This window comes from Prunus avium, chromosome 6 (genome assembly GCF_965620075.1).
Source record: "Prunus avium chromosome 6, drPruAviu1.hap1.1, whole genome shotgun sequence".
Classification (NCBI taxonomy): Eukaryota; Viridiplantae; Streptophyta; class Magnoliopsida; order Rosales; family Rosaceae; genus Prunus; species Prunus avium.
The window spans coordinates 24,137,849-24,159,748 of NC_142289.1; the positions used below are offsets into that span (position 1 = coordinate 24,137,849).

At 37.7% G+C, this 21,900-nt stretch overlaps 4 protein-coding genes across 5 annotated transcripts; 2 read left to right on the forward strand and 2 right to left on the reverse strand.

Moving 5' to 3' along the window:
• The first annotated feature begins 1,474 nt into the window (after positions 1 to 1,474).
• LOC148293876 (uncharacterized) lies at positions 1,475 to 2,275 on the forward strand. Its single transcript, XM_088254630.1, has 2 exons — positions 1,475 to 1,780; positions 1,910 to 2,275. The coding sequence occupies exons 1-2, from the start codon at positions 1,475 to 1,477 to the stop codon at positions 2,273 to 2,275; spliced, it is 672 nt and encodes a 223-aa protein (XP_088110756.1).
• A 1,967-nt stretch (positions 2,276 to 4,242) lies between these two features.
• LOC148293877 (G-type lectin S-receptor-like serine/threonine-protein kinase At1g67520) lies at positions 4,243 to 4,971 on the forward strand. Its single transcript, XM_088254631.1, has one exon. The coding sequence runs from the start codon at positions 4,243 to 4,245 to the stop codon at positions 4,969 to 4,971; it is 729 nt and encodes a 242-aa protein (XP_088110757.1).
• A 5,331-nt stretch (positions 4,972 to 10,302) lies between these two features.
• LOC110768051 (uncharacterized) lies at positions 10,303 to 13,406 on the reverse strand. Its single transcript, XM_021971730.2, has 6 exons — positions 13,231 to 13,406; positions 13,056 to 13,110; positions 12,754 to 12,804; positions 11,652 to 11,743; positions 11,500 to 11,577; positions 10,303 to 10,664 (listed from the first exon to the last, which is right to left on the reverse strand). The coding sequence occupies exons 1-6, from the start codon at positions 13,284 to 13,286 to the stop codon at positions 10,523 to 10,525; spliced, it is 474 nt and encodes a 157-aa protein (XP_021827422.1). The 5' UTR covers positions 13,287 to 13,406; the 3' UTR covers positions 10,303 to 10,522.
• Positions 13,407 to 17,174: 3,768 nt separating this feature from the next.
• Positions 17,175 to 20,626, reverse strand: LOC110768069 (Amino acid kinase family protein). Of its 2 annotated transcripts, none has more exons than XM_088254035.1 (7): positions 20,275 to 20,626; positions 19,832 to 19,979; positions 19,690 to 19,743; positions 19,159 to 19,250; positions 18,357 to 18,583; positions 17,793 to 17,969; positions 17,175 to 17,600 (listed from the first exon to the last, which is right to left on the reverse strand). In XM_088254035.1, the coding sequence occupies exons 1-7, from the start codon at positions 20,478 to 20,480 to the stop codon at positions 17,491 to 17,493; spliced, it is 1,014 nt and encodes a 337-aa protein (XP_088110161.1). In that variant the 5' UTR covers positions 20,481 to 20,626; the 3' UTR covers positions 17,175 to 17,490. The 2 variants fall into 2 exon arrangements, with proteins under 2 accessions (XP_088110161.1, XP_088110160.1); XM_088254034.1 differs by having other exon boundaries at positions 19,832 to 19,991; positions 20,275 to 20,625.
• Positions 20,627 to 21,900: the final 1,274 nt, after the last annotated feature.

Genomic DNA, 21,900 nt, shown 5'->3' on the forward strand with positions numbered 1-21,900 from the left:
CACTCACAAACCATTAGTAGGGCACCCCTATCTTGACCGAGGATGGTTAGAGGGGCTTACCGACCGAATCGACCTCAAAATGACGTATAACTCATATCAGTGTCGAACATTTATCGACGACTTTTAACCACGGGTCAAAGACAACATCCATGCTCGTTTCACCATATCATCCCAAAGAGTGAAATACCCAAATCAACATTTGGTACATGTCACATACTTCTGCATAAAAAAACAAATAACAAGCATTGAGGAAGCATATATACAAAAGTATATATTGGAATAATTCACCTTGAATACTAGGTAGACTTATTGTTTAATTAACACACTAGTCTTCATTTTATTAATTAGGAAGTTAAGGTCGTACGAACAATGTAGATACAAACAAGCGGAACATACTACTTACTGTTGTTGCTTGGGGTCTCCTCCTATAGCCGGCTTTGCTATCCTCGGTATTGGAGTATAGTAACTCTCCAGTTCATAAATTTTGATATTGGTTTCAGCCTTTCACTTTTAATCACTCCAACATCTCTCTCTCTCTCTCTCTCTCTCCCCCTCTCTCTCTCCTATAACCCTTCTATGAGCACATTTACTTCTTTTTTTCTGATTTATTTTGTGGCTTTAGAACATATCATTTCCATCTTGATGAAAGTTTAAGTGATAAGATTCTTATATTTCTCAAAAGAGGAGTTTTCATGATCATCTAGACAGTCTGGCCTTGTGGTCATTCTCATGGCTGCTGATTGGATGATGAAGTGCTTCATTATGTTGATCATTTTTTCATGCCGGTGGACTTTGCACGATGCAACAGACACACTGAAACAAGGGGACACTTTCAATTCCACAAAAGTTCCTTAGTTTCATCATCAGGGAACTACTCTTTGAATTTTACTGTAAGAACTATCGGCGGCTCAGACTCCAGCTTTCTTTCTATCATGCACATTAAACGTCATGGAAACATATCATGGATTGCGAACCCAGACTCACCTATTTCATCCTCCTCTGCCCCACTTCTTACCTTGGACACCAATAACACGCTGAAAATTACTCACCAATTGTGGCGATCCTTTTGTCATTTCCAGTGCTCCAATCTAATGACACTAGTACTAGTGTTTGTTGGCGTGAGTCAATGCTCATATTATGAATAGAATTTATATTTTATTGTAATTATCTATTTTGAGTAGAATTAGGAATTTTGTACATATTTCCTATTTGTACCCACTCTGTATGTAGTATATATATTCCTCCTTGAGAGAAGAATAAACATATCAGTTTAAACCCTAATTATTTTGAGTTGGTATCAGAGCGAGTTCCGATCCGTCTCTACAACATCAAAACCCTAATCCTAAAAATACCTATTTCCGCTGCACCTAATCTTTTGCTGCCGCCGCCATCTATCACCATATCAAATGTCACTGAATCTTCTTCTTCTACTCCTATTGTGACGGTTCATACCGAATCGTCCACCAACCTACCTATGGGATTCAAATTGAATGGATCCAACTATGAGATATGGGCTTCGATGATCGAACCTCATGCTACTACACAAGGCAAATTGGGTTACCTGACTGGCGACACTAATGCTCCTGATTCTCAAGACCCGAAATTTGGGAAGTGGAAAATTGTTGATGCTGTTGTGAAAAGTTGGATGCTGCGAACTATGAAACCCAGTTTGTTGAATATGTTTCATACTCTACCTACTGCTAAGGAAATTTGGGATGCTGTTAATCAGATGTTTTATGATGGCTCTGACATATCCCAACTCTACGAACTGCGGTGCCAGGCTACTCGTCTCAAGTAAGAGGGTCGTCCTGTCTCTACCTATTTTGCCGAACTTAAGGCAATCTGGCTTGAATTGGACAAGAGACGTCCTTTTCAGATGAAGTGTGCTGATGATATGAAGACTTTTCAGGCTGCTGTTATGGCAGATCGTGTGTATGATTTTTTGGCTGGCCTTGACGATACTTACGACAAGGTCCGCAGTGATATTCTACGGAGTGATAAAGTTCCAAGCATTGAAAATGTATTTTTTATGGTCCGTCGAGAGGCTCAACGCCAGATTACTATGCTTGGATCTGGCACCAAGATTGGGGAACCTGCTGTCGTGTTTGCTTCCAAAAACACTGCTTTGGTTTCTCGGCCTACAGGGTCTGGCTCTTCTGCTGTTCCGCCTCGTCGCCTGACTTCTGCAGAAAAAGACAAACTGAAGTGTGATCACTGCGGTGAAAAGAGACATACTATCGACACCTGCTGGGCATTGCATGAGGTACCAGACTAGGAGAAGGAGCGGAGGCGTTTAAAGAAGGAACAACTGAATGGCAAAGCTCATGTGGCTGTTGCCCCCACTTCTATGGCTGACACCACCACTGGGCATGGCCACCTTACTGCTACGCCTCCTCCGACCTTGACCGCGGTCTCAAGCACTCCAACACCTCCACCTCCAGGTAACTTTGGTAAGGCTTTCCATGCCCATGACACACGCGATACATGTTGGATTATTGATTCAGGAGCTACTGACCATATGACATATAATTCTGCTTTATTCTCTACTACTCTTCCGCCTCATCGTGATCATGTTCTGACTGCTAATAATGTTGCTGCTCCTGTCACGGGGGCTGGTTCTATACTCTTGACACCTGCTTTACCATTGGACAAAGTGTTACTGGTTCCATCTTTGTCTAGTAATTTATTATCTGTGCCGCAAGTTACTAAGCAGTTAAACTGCGTTGTACTGATGTATCCGTCTTTTGTCTTACTACAGGATATCCAGACTCGGGAGATCTTTGATCGTGGTACTAAAAAGGGGGGGCTTTATTATGTGGATGATGTGGCAACTAGTCGGGTTCTTCGTGCTAGTAGCACCGAAACTTCTCAGCATCGCCGGATTTGGTTGCTACATTACCGATTTGGTCATGCCTCCTTTGGATATGTACGGCATTTGTTTCCAGCATTATTAAGGTGACTTTGTTAATTATTTATGTTGATGATATGATTGTGACTGGTGATGATACTGTAGAAATCGAGAAACTGCAGAAGCACTTAGCATCTGAATTTGAGATGAAAGATTTGGGCAGTCTGAAATATTTTCTAGGAGTGGAAGTCACTCGATCTAAACATGGCTTATTTCTTTCATAAAGGAAGTATGTCATGGACCTGCTAGAAGATACTGGAATGCTTGACTGTAAACCAGCTGATACACCTATTATTAAGAATTATAAACTTGGTGTTTATGTTGATCAGGTTCCAACTAACAAAGAAAGATACCAAAGGTTAGTTGGAAGATTGATTTATTTATCATTGACACGCCCTGATATTGCCTATGCGGTAAGCGTTGCTAGCCAATTTATGCATTCACCTAGTGAGGACCATATGGCTGCTGTGATGCGTATTCTGAGTTACTTAAAGTCTGCTCCTGGGAGAGGTTTATTATTTAAGAAAAATGGCCACTTGGATCTAGAAGGTTACACTGACGCAGATTATGCAGGGAATATTACAGATAGACGTTCTACATCAGGTTACTTCACATTTGTTGGTGGTAACCTAGTTACGTGGCGTAGCAAGAAGCAAAACGTTGTGTCTCGGTCCTCTGCAGAGTCTGAGTACAGAGGGATTGCCCAAGGGGTTTGTGAAATATTGTGGTTGAGGTGGTTACTTGCTGAAATTGGGTTTAGACCGAATGCTGCTACAGAGCTCTACTGTGATAATTAGTTTGCATTTGAAATTGCTACCAATCCGGTGCAACATGATCGAACTAAGCATGTAGAAGCTGATCGGCATTTCATTAAGGAGAAGCTGGAGCATAAGTTAATTTCTATACCTTTTGTGCCTTCTTCAAAGCAGCTTGCAGATATGTTGACCCATGCCGTGTCAAAGCGCCGATTTGAAGACTCACTTGACAAGTTGGGCATTACTGATATCTATGCACCAACTTGAGGGGGAGTGTTGGCGTGAGTCAATGTTTCTATTATGAATAGAATTTATATTTTATTGTAATTATCTATTTTGAGTAGAATTAGGAATTTTGTACATATTTCCTATTTGTACCCACTATGTATGTAGTATATATATTCCTCCTTGAGAGAAGAATAAACATATCAGTTTAAACCCTAATTATTTTGAGTGTGTTGTGGCCATCCTTTTGGATTCGGGCAACTTCGTCCTGCAAGAAGTGAGCTATATCAACAGATCAATGATGGCTTTTTTTGGCAAAGTTTTGATCATCTACCAGACACATTTTTACCAGGCATGAAATTGGGTGTTGACCATAAAAGTGGCCACATTTGGTCTCTTTTATCCCGTGGATCTCCCAACAACTTGATGTCCCCAGGGCCTTTCAGCCCCGATTGGGACCCCATTGGACACCAACTGAAAATCAAGAAAGATGGGGTGGTTTATTGGACTAGCGGGGTCTTTTCTGATGGGATATTTGAATTTATTTTGCCTGATGTGTCCAACAAGAGGTACAATTTTAGCATTGTTTCAAATCAAAATGAAGACTATGTCACTTACATTAGTAAAAATGATCCAAGTGATCCTGAGCCAGAATGGATTCTATCCTCCGGAGGGAATCTTAGAGATATGGGGGCATGGGATGATGATTATATTATAGAAGTACAGAACTGTGATGGCTATAACATTGTTGGCTGGTGCGTGGAAAGGGACCGGCCAAGTGATTGTGTAGAGAAATTTGGTAATGACTTTGAGATCAAAAAAGGTTACTTCAAGAACATCAACTCTAACACTTCAAAACCAGCCAGTTGGTTTGGCGACTATACTATTGACCAATGTAAGGCCAAATGTTGGCAAGATTGTGACTGCCTTGGATTCGACTTAACACTTACTAATCAGACTGAGGATGCAAGATGTGAATTTTGGAATGTGGACTGTGAGTTCATTGAAGACCTCACTGCCAATACTAGTTTTGTTTTGCAGCCAAAATTCAGTAGTATTTACCAACGCATGACCTGCTCCTAGATGTCAAGTCTTGTCTTCATCTTATGCGCCACTTATGTGCAGACTTCTCACCAACCAAGTCATCATCATTTCAGAGAACAAGTCTGTGGACTTTCTCCAAACACATCGTGCCAAGTTTACTAGCTTTTTCTTTAATTGGCTAATTATGCACACCATGATGAATTGTGACAAATATTAGAATCTGGTTAGTACTATAAAGTTGAAAACTCATATTCTCAATAAATATGTACATTACTTCTAAAGGAGGTGTTTCCTAAAAATCTATTGGTAGGTACATTTTTTCATGTACAATATAAATCTTTAAATTATATTTGGGAGTCTAAAATTAGTTCAAATTGAAACTTTTTAAAGGTATTTTGATGTTTTTTTAGACTCTTAGATTCTTAGGTCTAAAATATGTTAATTACTTCTAGGTTCTTAGGACGGACGACTAGCTTCAACTTGAATCCAAGGCACTTATCTAGTCCGAGACACACTTTAAGGTCACCAAATAATGACTAGGACTCTTGTCCTTTTTAACTGAAAATATCCAGTCCACACTGGTTAGGGTTTCGTTGGAGGTGTACATGAGAGCGTACGTAGAGCATGGAGGCAAAGAATGGAATCGAAGTACTTGTTCCAAGATCAGGTCGTAGATGGAGCGATGCCCAGATGGCCAAGTACAATAGTTGAACCATGCGCCGCGGTGTCATCGTGGTGGAATGCGTCGGATCTGGCAACGAATGCTTGCGGCGGCAAGGTCGTCTCAAGCACAGGGGCATGTGGCTGCGAGGTGGATCTAGTTGCGGTATCGTGAGGGTGGTGGCTGCTGGAGTCGTGCAGCTGCAAGGTGACATCTACTACAGGGGTGAGAACAACTCTCTCGACTGCGGGGCCGAGAGGGAGGATGGTGGCTGGAACTGTGGCGAAAGCCACGGTGCAGCTAGGGTATTAGGTCATGGTGGAAAGCGGCGGCTGCCATGATGCCGAGGAGCTGTGAAGGCTTGGATCCGTCGCGGATTGGGTCGTCACAGTAGCCTTGCTTCTAAACATGGTTATTTGGAAGGCTTCGGTTGAGCGATGAAAATGAGGAAACAGATTCCTTTGATTCAAGAGCACACGTTGAGTATAACTCATGCTCTCAATGAAAGCACCAAAGTGTTTGTGCAAATTTTTCACGGGAGAATATTCGCATGTAGATTCTTCACCCTTCGAGCTTCCTTCTCTCTCTTCCTCAATTCATGCAAAAGGCCCTCCGATGCCTAAGTTAATTCAATTGGATCTTTGAAAAAATATGCGACAATAGCTAAACTGGACGGAGTTTTTCTCACGTGTAGATCTGGGTGGCTAGAGCCATGAATGGTGGCACTTAGCCGTGTGGAGGGAGTGGTTGGCGGCAATGGAGGTGGCCAACGGCTAGGGAGAGAAAAAGGAGTTTTTCGTATGGTTTTGGAATTACCCCATGTGTTGAATGTGGCTATATATTTATAGGGATCTAGCCATCTAGTGTTTTTCAAAGAATATCTTCCTATTTGGAAGGAAGATATTCTTTCCTTTAAATGGAGAGATTGAGTCAATTAGGGATTTTGATTATGATTAAATCCCTAATTGATGATATTATCTATAATTGGTGATTATATTCCCAAATAAAGATAATATCCTTATTTTTTGTCTCAATTAATTGGCCCAATTAATGACCTAGGTGATATTCTTCTTATCCAGGTGACGCCTTGTGATTGAAAGCTGGAATATTTGCTCCCACAGTGGGAATGTTAGGGTTTTTTTTTTTTGGGTCAATATTTTTTTTATTTATTTAAAAGTTAATAGTGTTACATTTGTGTTAAGGATTAGCAAAGGGAATTTTCTTGAATTAATAATTAAAATGTATTATAGGAATAATGGTGGGTAGAAAGATAGGATTGTGTTTTTTTTCAAATTTACATGGTGGGAGGGAAGATAAGGTGGGTGGGGAAATAAGGTGGGGACAGAAATAGCGGCACTCTTAAAATATTGAGATCCTATGGAACTGTTTGTGCAAATAATCTCGGGGGAGAATATTTACTTCTGGATCCTTCAACCTTCGATCTTCCTTCTCTCTCCTTCTCGATTCCTGTAAAAAAGATTGGAGTAAATAGACCACACCCGGGGGGTGTTGGCCAAAGGCCCTCCGATGCCTAAGTTAGTTTAAGTGTTTGTAGGAAAACAATAGCTAAGAAAAGGGTACGGAGTTGTATGTATGGTGTGAACCGGGCGGCCGGAGCCTTGTGGAGAAAATATGGAGAGTGGAGAGTGGAGAGTGGAGAGAGAGCTTCAAGTATTTTTCTCGGGTATCAGGAGTAGGTTTAGATGTACCTTGAATGATGAATGAAGTCATCTATTTATAGGAGCCTCGAGGCTAGGGTTTCGTAGAGTTTCGTAGAGAATAAACTCTTATTAAATGGAGTTTATTCTTTACCCAAATTTGTAGAGATTAAGTCGGATTTGATTGTATCTGAATTAATGATATTATCTCATTAATTAGAAGATAATATCCTATAATTAAGATATTATCCCCTTATTAGGATAATATCCAAATTAATGATATTATCTTATTAAATAAAGATAATATCTTAATGATATTATCCCTATTAATTAATTAACTAAATAAATTGGTTTAATTAATTAATTTAAGGGATAATATTCTTTTCCACGTGGCGTGCTGTGATTGGAGACGAAAATGTTTGCTCCCACAGGAACCGAACCTCAAAATTTAGTAGTATTATTCTTTATACTTCAATGGCAAAAAGTCACTTTTGGTCCCTATAGCTTTTCACTTTGACCACATTAGTACTTATCGTTTCAATTTGGTCAATTTTATCTTTTTGGTTTCAATTTGAAGCAATTCAAGGACAATCCTCAATTTATGTCAATTTCTTTTAACTTCTGTTAGTTGTGGAGGGGCAATTTGGTCAACAAATTATTAAAAATTCATTCATTAAAAAAAAATAATTAAAGTCAAATTATAAATTTAAAAAAAAGTAAAATCTTAAAATTTAAAAAACTCTCAATCCCCATGTTTTCTATGTGTAACCCTAAAATCTCAATGAGACCGAAAACTTCAACTCTGTGTACCTACAAACCCAACGAAAACAAAAAACAAAAAAATTATGCAATTGCAGTTTAGTGCAGACACCCAACCCCAAGGTGAACTGTCAGACAAGAATTAGAAAGTTACTCTATAGGATTTACTGTTTTTTTTCTTTCTACTAAAGGGTTGCTCAAAACAAAGACAAGGCTTAGGTAGTGTTTGGTATTGCTTACATTTTAAAAAAAGCTGCTTTAATAAAATTTTGCACAACCATGGTGTTTGGTAAACATCAAAAATCAGCTTTTTAAAAAAATCGCAGTCAATGACCTCTGTTTTTCCAAAGCAGGCATAACCCAGCTTTTAAAAAAATTTAACCGGTGGTTTTAATGAATGTTTTACTTTCCCATAATGCCCTCACTTATTTTTCAAATAGACAATCCTTGTCCCTCCAATACAATCGAGCGACGCAAACTCCTCTTCTTCCCCATTCTGTAGACTCCCATTTTCTTCTTCATTCCTTTTTCTATTCGTCGTCTGCAACAAATCCCACACAAGCTCCAACCACAACCACAACCTCCCTTTTTCTATTCGTCGTCTCCAACAAACCCCACCCAATCTCCAACCACAACCACAACCTCCGACCATGGGCTGTAGACGACGATGACAACGATGACAGACGAAGAAGACTCCACAGGTTGGACTGTAGACGACGATGACGACCGTGCAAGAAGGACGACTTCTCTGGGCCGAGGGAGAAAAATAGAACAAGGAACAGAAGAGAAAATTTTTGAAAAAAAAAAAGTGCAGAGAGAAAGGAGAAGAAGAAGATGAAAAAGGAGCAGCAGAAAGAGATGCAGAGATCTGGAAAAAAAAAATGGGGGTTCCCCAAAAAAAAAAAGAGATGAAAAGAAACGGAAAAAGTTATGACTCAAAAAGTGTAAATTAAAAAAACAAAAAAAAAAGTAGCGTAAAGGTTTTTTTTTTAAGTAGAAAAAGAAATAAGAAAACAACAAATAATTTCATCATGATTCATGTCCTTTTTTGTCATTATACACACTAAAAGCAATTCTGATAAAAATTTACCAAACACTTTGATTACTCACAGCACTTTTTCAAATATAGTTTACCAAACGCCTAACTGATTTTTTTCATAGCTGGTTATTCTCGCAACACAGCAGAAGCAATTTTTTTTAAAAGCAAAGCAATACCAAACTAGCCCTTAATCAAAATCGATGCAAGGGGTACCTAAAATATCTCAGAGCCTTTGGGTTTTTTCCAATTGATCATTTTCCAGAGAACAAGTGCTTTTTTAAAGTGAGAATCTGCCTCTTCACGCCCAGCATCCTTATTTCTCTTCTTAACAGATTTTTGGGCTTTCTTAGCGACTGGGACGTTTGAAAAGAGTCCTTGAAGCCCTCACTAGAGACAACTTCACTTGGAGGCCTTGATCTTGTCCTGTGGCTGGGCGTTGGGGTTGGGAGGAGAAGGGGTTTTATTTTTATTTTTAAATTAAGTTTTTAAATTTATATTTGTATTATTTATTTTTAAAAGGAATGCATTTTTTAAATAGTTTCTGAACCGAATTACCCTTTCACAACTAACATAAGTTAAAAGAAATTGACAAAAATTGAGAATTGTCCTTGAATTGCTTCAAATTGAAACCACACGGACAAATTGACCAAATTGAAACAACTATGACCAAAGTGGTGAAATTGGCAAACTACAGGGACCAAAAATGACTTTTTGCCTACTACAATTATAAACATTCCAAAAAATCAAACACATTATTAATTTGAAAAATGAAATCATTAATATTAGGTTGCTCATTCTGAAAAAGTAACTTATTCCTAGCTTCCAAAGTTCTCCAACAAATGGTAAATTTTTCTAGATAAAGATTAGGAACGAAGACCATTAGTAATAAGCCAATCAAGTGACTCCTGTATGGAGATTTTTTTGCAAAATTGATCTTGCCTTTTGCATTCAACCCAGAACATATACAGCCTGATACAGATCAAACACGGATATAAATTATAATTGCCAAACACAGAAAATCAAGATATAGGCATCTGTTAGGGACTCCTGCCAATTTAAGGGCATACATGAAGGGTAAAGGGCCAGCAGTTGAATGTTTGATCTACATGAAATTCAACTGCACATAATGAAGGTTTCAAATTTCAATGATGCCTCAACTTCTCTCGATTTCAAGTCCGATGCTTAGAGAGAGAGAGAAATATTGATGGTGAAATTTTAAGGCAATGGCATGGTATTTTTTAACATAAAACAGATAAGCAGAACGCATTCCTACGCAATTTGATGATTATGAGAAAAATAAAAGAACAGTGTACGAATTTGTGATACTACATTATCAAACAGGGCCGAAAAATCACGAGAAATAAGAGACTTCCTATGAGAGGAATTACAAAAATATAGGGGACCACCTCTCGAGAGAATCATAAGATACTGGAGACTCAGGAAATTATTGAAATAAAATCTTGATACGCCAAATCAAATCTCAGAGCTCTTATCTTCTTTGGGAGGTGCAAACTGCTTGCAAAGCTTGGACCTTGCCCAAGGATCCAAGGGAACTCTCTGTGGTTGAGGAGCTGGTGGTTTTGATTGTCTGAGCTCATTTTCTCTGTCAATGAACCTATACAAGACTGTCAATAGTCAAAATGCGGCCCAACTTCAATCAATATTGATCAAAACAGTCAATCAACCAATTATGTGCTAATAGAGTCATCTAATGGATAGAATTGCACTCATTCCTATTAAAATTATCAGTGGGGTACGTAAACAAACAAATTGTGTAGTTGTTTTGGCTTTGCTGGCAAGATGTGTCCTCAGAATTTGGTGGGTTTACATTTTAAAAAGCATCACTTATTGGACAATCAACATCGGAAAAAATTAGTAACCAAAGTAATCACCAAAGTCACAGGTCCTCACATTAGAAAATGCATTAAGCACGGCAGACAAGTTTCCCTAGATGGAAAAGGGGATAGAGTGCATCATATGTATAGGGTGGGTGACAAAAATATCCCATTTATCCATTTAATCTTGGTTTATTACCCATACCCCTCCTACCCTATCAATACGAACAGGACCAACCATTACCCATTTACCCCCACAAACATTATGTATGCAATGCATGTATCCAGTAAAATTTGCTTAATCATTTGTTTTACCTAAATTTTTTTGTGAACTTTCTTAATATTTTTCTTTAGGGGCTTGATTGCATTTGATGTTTCCTTGGCTTCACTTGATTTGTCTTTGGACTCTAATAGATGGGTTCTGAATGGGTGGATTCATCCCCTCTTAGTTTTCTGTTTGGGTGTTACATATACGTGTGCCTATAATGGGTAAAACCTACAACCTCTACAAGTCTCTAAATTGGACAAATATATTTCCTTTCGCTTCATTTTTTTGTTGCTATTTTGGCCGGATATAAAAGCATATTTCTGTCAAGTAATAAATAACCGCCTTACTCAATATAGGCCATAGGTGCAGCATCACCAACTCGTATACGAGTCCGAAGTAGTCTTGTGTATCCACCTGTTCGATCTCTGTAATATAAAATAAAACCAATGTAACAAAAACAAAGATACAACACTCAGAAAACAAGAGGTTCGAGATTCACTTGTATCGATAAGCTAATTCTGTAAACAGCTTGTGCATTACATCATCCCCACGCACAAAAGCAGCAGCACGCCTTACAGCACAAAGGGAACCCTGTGACAGTTTTGAAAGAGGATAGAATCATGCTAGAAGGGAAAAAAAAAAAACCAATTAAGTGAATCTATATGGTAAGATAATTCCAGAACTTTGCAATTGGAAAACTAGTGTACCATTTAAGTGTGTTCAATACATACTTCAGATTCTTATACCCAAATCTAGTGTGAGAACTTTGGTCAATACCTTCTAAAGTCATTTGAGATAAAAGGTAGATTGAAACATTTACTCATGAAGGTCAAAGCAATCTATCAAACGACCAAATCTGGTTAACAGAGAAGAGTTTCACCTAAATCATTTTTATCATGAAACTAACAGAGCAGCTGAACTTATGGATCCTCCGGGACATGATTTATCGGGTACTCATATGTGGAGTTTAAATTACTCTTGTCGACTAACTATCATCTTTCTTGAAGACTCTGTAGAGAGAGCCTGTTAGAGGCTCTGTTCTAATTAATTTTCCAAACAGCAGGCCGCACAAGTCTTTTTCATTCAAATAACTAGGCCGGTTTTCATTAGAGAAGTGATTTGACCTAAATACAAAAGTTACACAGGTTTATGTAACTTCAAAAATTCCAAAACTTGATCCCTTGAGCCAGGACAACATAAAGCATAACCGATGCAAGTCAAGCTCGCTCTAATGCATGCACCTCATATTTTAGTCTCATGGTGGGCTATCTAAGATCAAACTCAATTTCTGTCGGATTAAAATAACAAGTCACAACTCACAGGAAGAGCAAACTTTGCAACTAGGGGTTACTCAAACACATACTTCTTAGAAGCTGGGTTATGTCAGACATTGATTTCTTTAATTGAAAGTGAAAGTAAGCCTATATGTTAATTGAAATACTAACTTTCAAATTCTCTTCAACTGCTGTAGGCCTATATGTTAATTGAAACAGAAAATTTCATTTTATGATGAAGATTATTAATTATAAAAATGTAGAAACTGGTAAGAAACTATTTGTAAATGTAATTTTAAACATAATTGTGCCAGAACCAATACATACATCTTTTCCAAGCTGCACCATTTTATCAGCTTTACGTCGAATCTCTTTGGCCTGAAAAATAAAGAAAACAAAACAAAACATTTGAACATAAAATTCATTTTGCACATTTATCCCAATTATATTTAAATTTCCCGAAATTCCAGAGCTTATGCTGAACATTCTTTTTTTTCCTTTTAACTTGCTGGTCACAAAAGACAAATTATTTCAATCATTAATTAACCCTAAACTAAGAAAAACCCTAAAATTGTAAACATATGAAAATTCCGAAAACGTTAAAAAAAGAAGAGAAATAGAAGAGGTACCTTGGCAACAGTGGTTTCAATCCGCTCGTGCTTCACCAACTGTGACACCATCGTCCTACAGATGACAATCAGAATAATTTTTTTTTTTCTACTTTGAAAATAAATAAATTTTAAAAAACCTTTCGGGCATGGAAAGCTAAAGCTGAGCTAACCAAACTGAAAACAAATTAGGAACCTGAGCATGGACATGCGGTGACCCGTGGGTCGGTTGAGCTTCCTGAACTTCGTCATCAATGTGGCTCTGTGGAAGGATGCTATTGCAACCAGTTACTTTTGAACGAAATTGGCAATCCCTCCAAAGAGAATTGCTGCAGAGTCTACAGACAAATCAATCTTCGCTTATGCTGAGTTTTGCCCTGGTTATTTTTCCTCTGGGCCCCTTAAGGAGCCATTCTTTGGGTTACTAACAAAAAAAAGTCCAGTTCAAAGCCCAAGAAGCCGAAATCAAATAACTTGTTCATTAATTTTTTTTCCTCCATAATGTGAGGGCAAATTTTTTCTAATCATTTGTTAAATATATTTATTTATTTTAATATAAGTGATAGATTACATTACAAGGGAATGTGGGTTTCTCACACACACTACATTGTCATTGGTGTTCAAACCTGAGATCACTCATCAAAGTTCTTCTCCATTAGGCTAGACTCCATTGGCTTTTTTAAAAATAAAAAAAAAATTTACTTTGGCAAATTGACGTGGATAAAAAAGGTCAAACTTGTCATTTATGTAATATAACTTGGACTATTTTATGTAGCTTGGTGTTTTCACTCTTTTAGAGGGCTACTATTTTCAACCCCTTATTCTATTTCCTCACCCAACTTATCTTCAAAATTTAAAGACAAATTTACCCATTTGTAAAATGATTTCTAAGACCCCCCTTCTCCCTCATCCGGACAAACCACCCCACCAACCAGCCACACATCCAAACCACACCTCCCCTCCCCCCCTTCTCTCTCTCTCTCTCTCTCTCTCTAATAGCCACGACCTACCCTACCATCTGTCTCATCTTCCCACGCAACCATCGACCCTTCCATCCTCATTTTTTCTCCTTATTTCTCTCCTCCCTCCTCTCAATAGCCACCCCCTATGAATTTCTTTGCATGTCCCATCTCATCGTCCTAAGCTCGAATATTCCTCATGGATTGGATATTACCAAATCAATGCAATCCCAAAACAACAATGCTCTTGCTGATTGTGTGAGAATGTGAAGGTAAAAAGTCCCACAATGGAAAGTTAAGAAACCTAACAAGGGCTTATAAGGAGTTGAGATACTCCCCCCATTGCCAATTGGTTTTAGGGTGGAACCTCAATGTTCTTCAGATTGCATCTATAACACTAAAATAGGGAATTTCCACCACTGGTATGGGGTTGTTGGTGTTGGTGGCTATTGAGGTTTGGCGGTTGTGGGTGGGTGCTTGGGTGACTGCTGCGTTGTTTTCTTTTATTTCAATTTCGAGTTTTTTTTTTTAATTCAAAGTTAACAATGTTGTGTTGAATGTTAAGTGAGAGGACACATGTCAACAAAATAAGAAGGAAACATGTGGGTCAAGAAAAATGGGTATTTAGGAATAATGGTGGGTGCAAAGATGAGATTGTGTTTTTTCAAATTTACATGATAGGTGGGAAGATAAGGTAGGTGAGAAAATAGGACTGGGGTTGGAAATAACAACTGTCTAATGAAAGGATATTTTAGGAATAATAGTGGATGGAAAGATAAAATTGTATTTTTTTCAAATTTACACGGTGGGTGAGAAGATAAGATGGGTGAGAAAATAAGATGGGTGAGAAAATAAAACGGGTGGAAATAGCAACACTCTCTTTTATTATTTGAGAAAAATTTAGGAATGCCTCATGTATTTATGAACTACGTACTTTCGATTTCCAATTAGACTTTCAATTTGGTTTTAAGCCCTCTAATCTCTTAAAAGTGTGAATACCCCTCCACCGTTAAACTTGTTAACTGCTTCGGGCTTTCAAATAGGAACTTGCCTCATGTATAAACTCTTGTTGATATAATGATTGCTCTCTATTCTTTGTATATATCTCTTATCTTTCCTAGATGGCAACGCTTGATTCAACACAATCAGATCATGTTAGCAGATGAAGATATATAAGCAAACCACATTTAGAGTATGCTGTGATGTCGTTGGGACTGAAGACTGCAAAACCACCTATTGAAGAGCCAAAATTTACCCATTATTTTTATAAATGTCAATTTTTATAAAAACTTTCAAAAATAGCAAAAAATTCGCCTAAATAGACTCAAATATCCTCAAAACTAAAAACCACATAAACCTAACAAACAAAACTTCCAATCTCTGTTTTCATTTGACTTCAAACATAAAAACTCCCCTATGTATTGATCAATGTTATATATCATTGGAGGGAAGAATATGGCGATCATCATTGTAAAAAAACATAAAAAATTATTGTTATAGGGAACTCAAGTCAGCCACATTACGGAAAGAAACTTGTTGTAAGAGTTTTCGGTGGGATGTGTACTCAAATGGGAATAGTACTCATGGTTCAAGTTGGCCGCATATACATGATCGGAAACAAGGGAGGCCAATTGAGATGTCTGGTTCTCAAAGTCCCGTAAATAATTTACAGAAGCTTGTTTATGGGGTCAAGGACGATTTTTGGCTTAATCATTATCAACCACAAAAGCTTGTCCCTCCAATGATATAACATTGATGCAGCGGAGTTTTTATGTTTTATGTCAGTCAGATGAAGACAGAGATTGCAGGTTTTGCTTTTTATGTTTACACGGGTTTAAGTTTTGAGGGCATTTGAGTCTATTTAGGTGAGTTTTTTTTTCTATTTTTGAAAGTTTTTATAAAAACTGATTTATGAAAGTATATGGTAAATTTTGACTATTTTTGATAAAAACTCAATATAATAAGACACTCTCGAGTTTTATATCGATGACGTGATCATGAAGTCTCAAGATGATGTGCCCATGACCTATTAGTATCTAGGGCTCAATAACCACTTCCATTGTCTCCACTTGTCTGGAAGACGCAGAGCATTCTCAACCTTAAGCTTGTCAAAGGGGCTACAAACCACCCTCCAAATATTTGTATCCATAGCATTCTGAGGGATCAGAGACAAGCACCGACCATTCTTCATTGACCAGTGGTAGCCACTCTTTACTGTAAATTGCCCATTCTTGCTCCATGGCCATACAAGCTGATCTTCATAGTCCCAATTCCAGAAGAAAAACTTACATGTAACGGGGGGATAATACAAGGATCAATGAGGTGAATAATACAGTCTAAATTCCAAGCCTTCGTCTCCTGATTAATATGCGAGTGACAAAGTTTAGAAGTAGAGCAAATTTTAGTATCAAAGTGCCACATAGGTTAGCAAAGGAAACTTTTAAAGAAAACATTTGCTACCTCCATTGAATGCCAAACTCGGCAAAGTTGCTTATACTACAACACAACATATTAATTATTGGGTTCGTTTCATGAGTGCCACATGGTGCTCTTACCCTTTTTCTCAGCTTGAATTTGTGCAATGACTAGAGACTGAATTACTTGGATCAACTAACAATGCTACGAAACTTCCAAATTGTTAAAACACAAAATTCAAAATTTATTTACACTAAAGACGCTGAATACCATTGACAAAAAAAGAAAAAAAGAAGAAAAAAAGAAAAAAACAAAGAAAAGATGCCGTAAACTAGGCCTGGAAATAAAGCCCAGGCCCGATGGGCTAGCCCGAACCCAGCCCAATTTTTTGATGTATGGGCTTACCCGGCCCGAAGTAATGGACGGGCTTAGCCCGGCCCGAAGGCTTAAATGTAGGGCTTGAGCTTCATTTCTAAGCCCTTTAAAAGCCCGGCCCGGCCCGATTATAATTAATTAATTAATTTAATTATAATTATATTATATGATAGTATATTTTTATATTTCTATCCGCTAGACAAGTTTGTTTTGAACAACTTTTTTTGTTTTTGGTGAGAAGTTTGGAACAACATTGTCTGCCAACTTGTCTTAAAAGTACCAACTTTGTTTTGAACAAAAGTTGGTAAAGCAACTTTTCTTTGTTGAAAGTTGGAAGTTGAAAGAAATAAAGGCATCCAATCCAAGGCAGACAACGGGTAGTGGGAGGCCATAAAGAAGTGGAAATGAGTTGAATAAAGCATAAAATAATGGCCCATTTCATAGGGCTAAATAGGCCCGAATCGTTGGCCCGATCATAAGCCCGAAAATGTTAGGCCCATGGGTAGGGCCTGGGCTTTGTATATTTGACATAGGGCTGGCCCGGCCCGGCCCGGCCCGATCACTCCTTAGGGCTGAAAAAGCCCGTTACTAATTAGGGCTTGGGCTCATACCTCTTAAGGCCTGGCTGGCCCGGCCCGGCCCATTTTCCAGGCCTACCGTAAACCATCCTCAATATAACCTCAACCAGGAAAAATGAAAACCACGCCTCATGTCGTCGTCACAGTAGAATTCCGTGTTGCTCCAATCAATGTGCCAACCTTCTCTCCCTTTATGGCTTTTGAGATGTTACCCGGTTTGTTTAGATTGAACACAACAACTGCACCATACGAAAGAATCAATAAGAGCCTGTTCCACATGGTAAGAAGGTTGGATATTACAAATACCAAGATAAATCCAAATGGCATTAGGTAAAACGGATAAAATGGGAAAAAATATTTGAAAAGAACAAAAGAAATATATATATACACACACATATATGTTTTGGATACCAACCAAAAAAAGAACATACCAGGAATGTTGTTTTCCTGGCATAAAGTAATGGCAGTCATGTCCATCACCGAAAGATCTTTCGACATCACCTCCTGATATGTTAGATTATCAAGAAGTCGGGCATTTGGGTTACACCTTGGATTATCGTCATAAACCCCATCAACATTTGTAGCTTTCAGCACAACCTCTGCATTGACTAGATAAAAAAGAAAATGAAAAACAGTTTGAAACAAAGAAAATAGTTCCTAAAACCCACCCACATTTGCAGTTTTGAGCACAACCTGTCCATTGACTGGATCAATAATTGATTGAAAGATACTAAAATTGAAGCAAAGAAATTAGTTTCTTAGACTGAAATTTTCCACCAAAGAAGAGTTGAAATTCAGTAATCAGGACTATATATGGTGCCACAGTCAAGACAGTGTTAGAACAAACTTGGGTATATTAATTAGTAACTTGGGGCAAATTTTGAAACATCCTAAATAAATTACTTTTAACCGCAGTGGTTTGCCTCACACTATGATAGGTACCATGAATTCTCATTAAGCCAAGGTAGCATTCAAACACAAAAGATTCAACTTACTTTCTGCACCACGAAGTGCTGCAGCAGTATCTGTGGTAAAGAATGGATTTCCAGTTCCTGCTGCAAAGATCACTACCCTCCCTTTCTCCAAATGCCTCACAGCCCTTCGACGTATATAAGGCTCTGCAACCTCAGACATACGAAATGCAGTCTGCACTCGAGTAGGGATGCCGATACTTTCCATTGTTGCTTGAAGAAATATTGAATTCATGACAGTTGCCAACATCCTATAAAATTGAATATAAACAGTAAATAGAAAATAAAAGACCAGAAATATGCATACTTAGAAAGTTTCTAAGCTTAAAAAGTACAATAGTCCCTAAAAAACCTCAATTTTCATGTCATGTAAGGCAAGTACTGCTCAACTTTCACATATGAACCACAACTCATTTCCTTTCATCCGACATTTTAAAGTTGGAATTGGTAAATATTGTAAAATTCAAGTTAATATAGTAGTGAAGCGAGTATATGGTCAACTAAGTTGTGCTCATTACAATATAGCCACATTTTGAGAGTGTGTGTGTGTGAGAGAGAGAGAGAGAGGGAGAGAGAGGGAGCCATAAGTTACTTGTGTTTTGCATATGGATGAAAAAGCACCAAGTCCAAAACCTCAATAATAGATAAACTACGTAAATAACAAATTATCCTAAGTCCATGATACACGAAATGAACCAGATCCAGATAAACTAATCACCCGATCACACTGCAAATTATAAACATGTGAAAACACAACTGCTAAATACCAGAAGTCTTGACAGGTGAGATAAAAAAAAATTCAGTCAATGCCAATAAAAGGAATTACCCGATGTAATCAGCAGATGACCGGTCAAGACCGCTGCTTCCCGCCCATGAAGATCCACGGAAGATATTTCCCCCACCAACCACAATGGCAACCTGAAATATTTGACTAAGATGACTAGCACATACCCAGATGCCAATAAACTACGTTTTTGGATTTCATAAGCTCACTAAATCTCATTAGTACAATCCGATTAGCTATTTATAGAAATATTAAACCATTGAAATTATTCCACTTTATGCAATGCCTACATTATGCTGGATATTTCAATAAAAGAAGCATACAATGCAATTCTTTTTATCCTGAATCATTTCCCAGACTGCATGTTAATCTGTGCATAGATAATTCTGGAATCCCCAAATTTCACTAAGTTGAACTTTATAAAACAGATGTTGTAATCATCAACATCACACTACAATAATATTGCAAGGAAAATATTAATAAAACTTCTGTGGGTGTGTGTGCGCCCCTGCCTTCAAGTATATAAAAAGAATATGTCATGCAAATTACAATTCTCTAATCTAAAGCATATACCTCAATGCCAAGGCGAGTCACCGATGCAACCTCTCTTGCAATTTCCATTGTTACCTAATATTGTACGGGGAAAAACACTCCTATATCAGAAAGCAACAAAAGAAGGATAATTATCACAGTATGGTTTAAGAATTTATCAGACCTTTGGGTCAATATTCTGCGTGTGATCTCCAGCAAGTGCTTCCCCGCTTACTTTAAGTAAGACCCTTTGCCATTTATAAGATGGCCCAGACTGGCCATTTCCATTCATTGTTACCCCATAGGGAGCCATAGATGGCATTTGAGTATGTCTGTTAAACGACCTGAAGTTAACAAAGTAGAAACCAGAGAAATGGTATCTAAATTAACAGCACAAGACTAACACAAGAAGAAGAAAAGAAATTCGTTGCAATTATCTCAAAATTCAACAACCAAGAATGCAACATACCCCTTAAATTACAACCCCAATCCAATTCCAAAACTTCCACTTAGACATTTCTACAAACACCTAATACCTTAATTCTTTCCAAACTAGACAATAAAACCGGAACTTCGTCACTACCCACTACATAAATGAAAGAACAAAAGGCACTTGCAGTCCCATACCTTCCATTCGCAGAGTCAGAACTGGAACCCATTTCAGAAGATGAGCAGTTAACAACCAATCGCCCACGCAAGCGCTGATTACTCACCATCAAACCACGGTAACGGGCACTCGAAGAACTCAGAGAAGGACATGGCAAAGAAGAGGAGGGGGAGGACGAGACAGAATTGAAAGAAACAACAGGCACAAAGGAGGTGGAAATTGCCATCAAAATCTTTTTTTTTTTCAAGTCCTGGCGCCAAGCTCTTGCTTCAGTACTCAGCTGCAACAAAGATAACTCTCTCTCCTTCTTTTTTATTTTATTTTATCTTTTTTAAGTTTATTTTAGGTCAAGCTTCTCCTTCTTGTTGTGGAGCTCTTAAAATAATCTCCTTTTTAATCGACAATATGTCATTTTCCAGTCCAGGAAAAATCTGCAGCTGACTGTGTACTCGTATGGTACACCGGATTCTAAAACGATAGGATTCATTAATGAGATGTTTACTTGTTATGAATGGTTAAGTAAGAAATTGGAGAAGAAGCGACAGATAAATAGTATGGGAAGAAGTAAATCACATAACTTAGCACATGAATGAAGTTGATTCTCTTAGATATTGTATGTATATTAATTCTCATTTATTTTTGGATAAATGACATTTTACCCCATTTAGATTTGGAGTTATTATTAATATGGGCTGTTTTAATTTAGAGTGCTACTAAACGAACCCTAAAATTAACTGAGTACACCCTATAATCTAAGTACACCTTATTATTTAAATCAAAATGTAAAATTAACTAAGTACATTCTCTTTAACTACCAAAATACCCATAGTACACCCTAATACACTCTATCATAGAACACCCTAATACCAATCCTAAACTTAGTTTCTCTTTTTACATGAATATGAACCCTCTTTTCAGATTTTGAGTTTGCATCAAAATCTTTAATTTTGTAAGCTACTGTGAAAATATTGCCGGAGACATGGTGTGATTTATCGAACTTGCAAACCTTGTTGATCAACGATTGCATGCAAATTAGAAAACTAGTGAACCTAAGACATCTTCACCTTAATTATTGTTTTAATCTAGAAAGTTTGCCAAGGGGAATTGCGAAGCTGACTTCTCTTAACACTCGATATGTTTGTTGTATTCATGTGATGATGAGGACGAAGCATTTAAGCTGGGAGATTTGAAAATTTTGAACCTCAAAGGGTATCTTCATATTTGTAGGTGTGAAAACTAAAAATTGTTAATGCGGCTGAGAAAGCAGAACTCATTACTAGAGGGAACCTTGTTGATTTGAATCTAGATTTTGACTAGAGTGAAGAGAGGACACTTGAAGATAAAATTATACTTGAAGCTTTACAACCACATCCAAATTTGGAATCTTTAGAGATTCGAAAATATCGAGGCACAACCATATCTCCAAAACGAACATTCAACAACACCTTCTTGCGCCTCTGTCATTGCTCTGCGTTGTTCGCCGTGAGCACTAAGCAATACGAAAACTTCTTAGGGTTGAATATGGTGAGTAATGTGTTATTAAAATTATATTTGTTTCACAATTCAATATATTCTTTTTGGTCATTTTATATTAGGGTGAATTAGTAATTCAATAAATAGTTTGATAGTAGGGTGTACTCAGTTAA

Coding starts and splice junctions, on each gene's coding strand:
- LOC148293876 (XM_088254630.1), top strand. CDS start 1,475: ATGGGATTCAAATTGAATGGATCCAACTATGAGATATGGGCTTCGATG. Junction 1,781..1,909: donor TCTACGAACTGCGGTGCCAG/GCTACTCGTCTC, acceptor AAGACTTTTCAG/GCTGCTGTTATGGCAGATCG.
- LOC148293877 (XM_088254631.1), top strand. CDS start 4,243: ATGAAATTGGGTGTTGACCATAAAAGTGGCCACATTTGGTCTCTTTTA.
- LOC110768051 (XM_021971730.2), bottom strand. CDS start 13,286: ATGACGAAGTTCAGGAAGCTCAACCGACCCACGGGTCACCGCATGTCC. Junction 13,111..13,230: donor CACCGCATGTCCATGCTCAG/GTTCCTAATTTG, acceptor TGTCATCTGTAG/GACGATGGTGTCACAGTTGG. Junction 11,578..11,651: donor GAATTAGCTTATCGATACAA/GTGAATCTCGAA, acceptor TTTATATTACAG/AGATCGAACAGGTGGATACA.
- LOC110768069 (XM_088254034.1), bottom strand. CDS start 20,480: ATGGCAATTTCCACCTCCTTTGTGCCTGTTGTTTCTTTCAATTCTGTC. Junction 19,744..19,831: donor CGCAGAATATTGACCCAAAG/GTCTGATAAATT, acceptor GTACAATATTAG/GTAACAATGGAAATTGCAAG. Junction 18,584..19,158: donor TCATCTGCTGATTACATCGG/GTAATTCCTTTT, acceptor TCAATTTTATAG/GATGTTGGCAACTGTCATGA.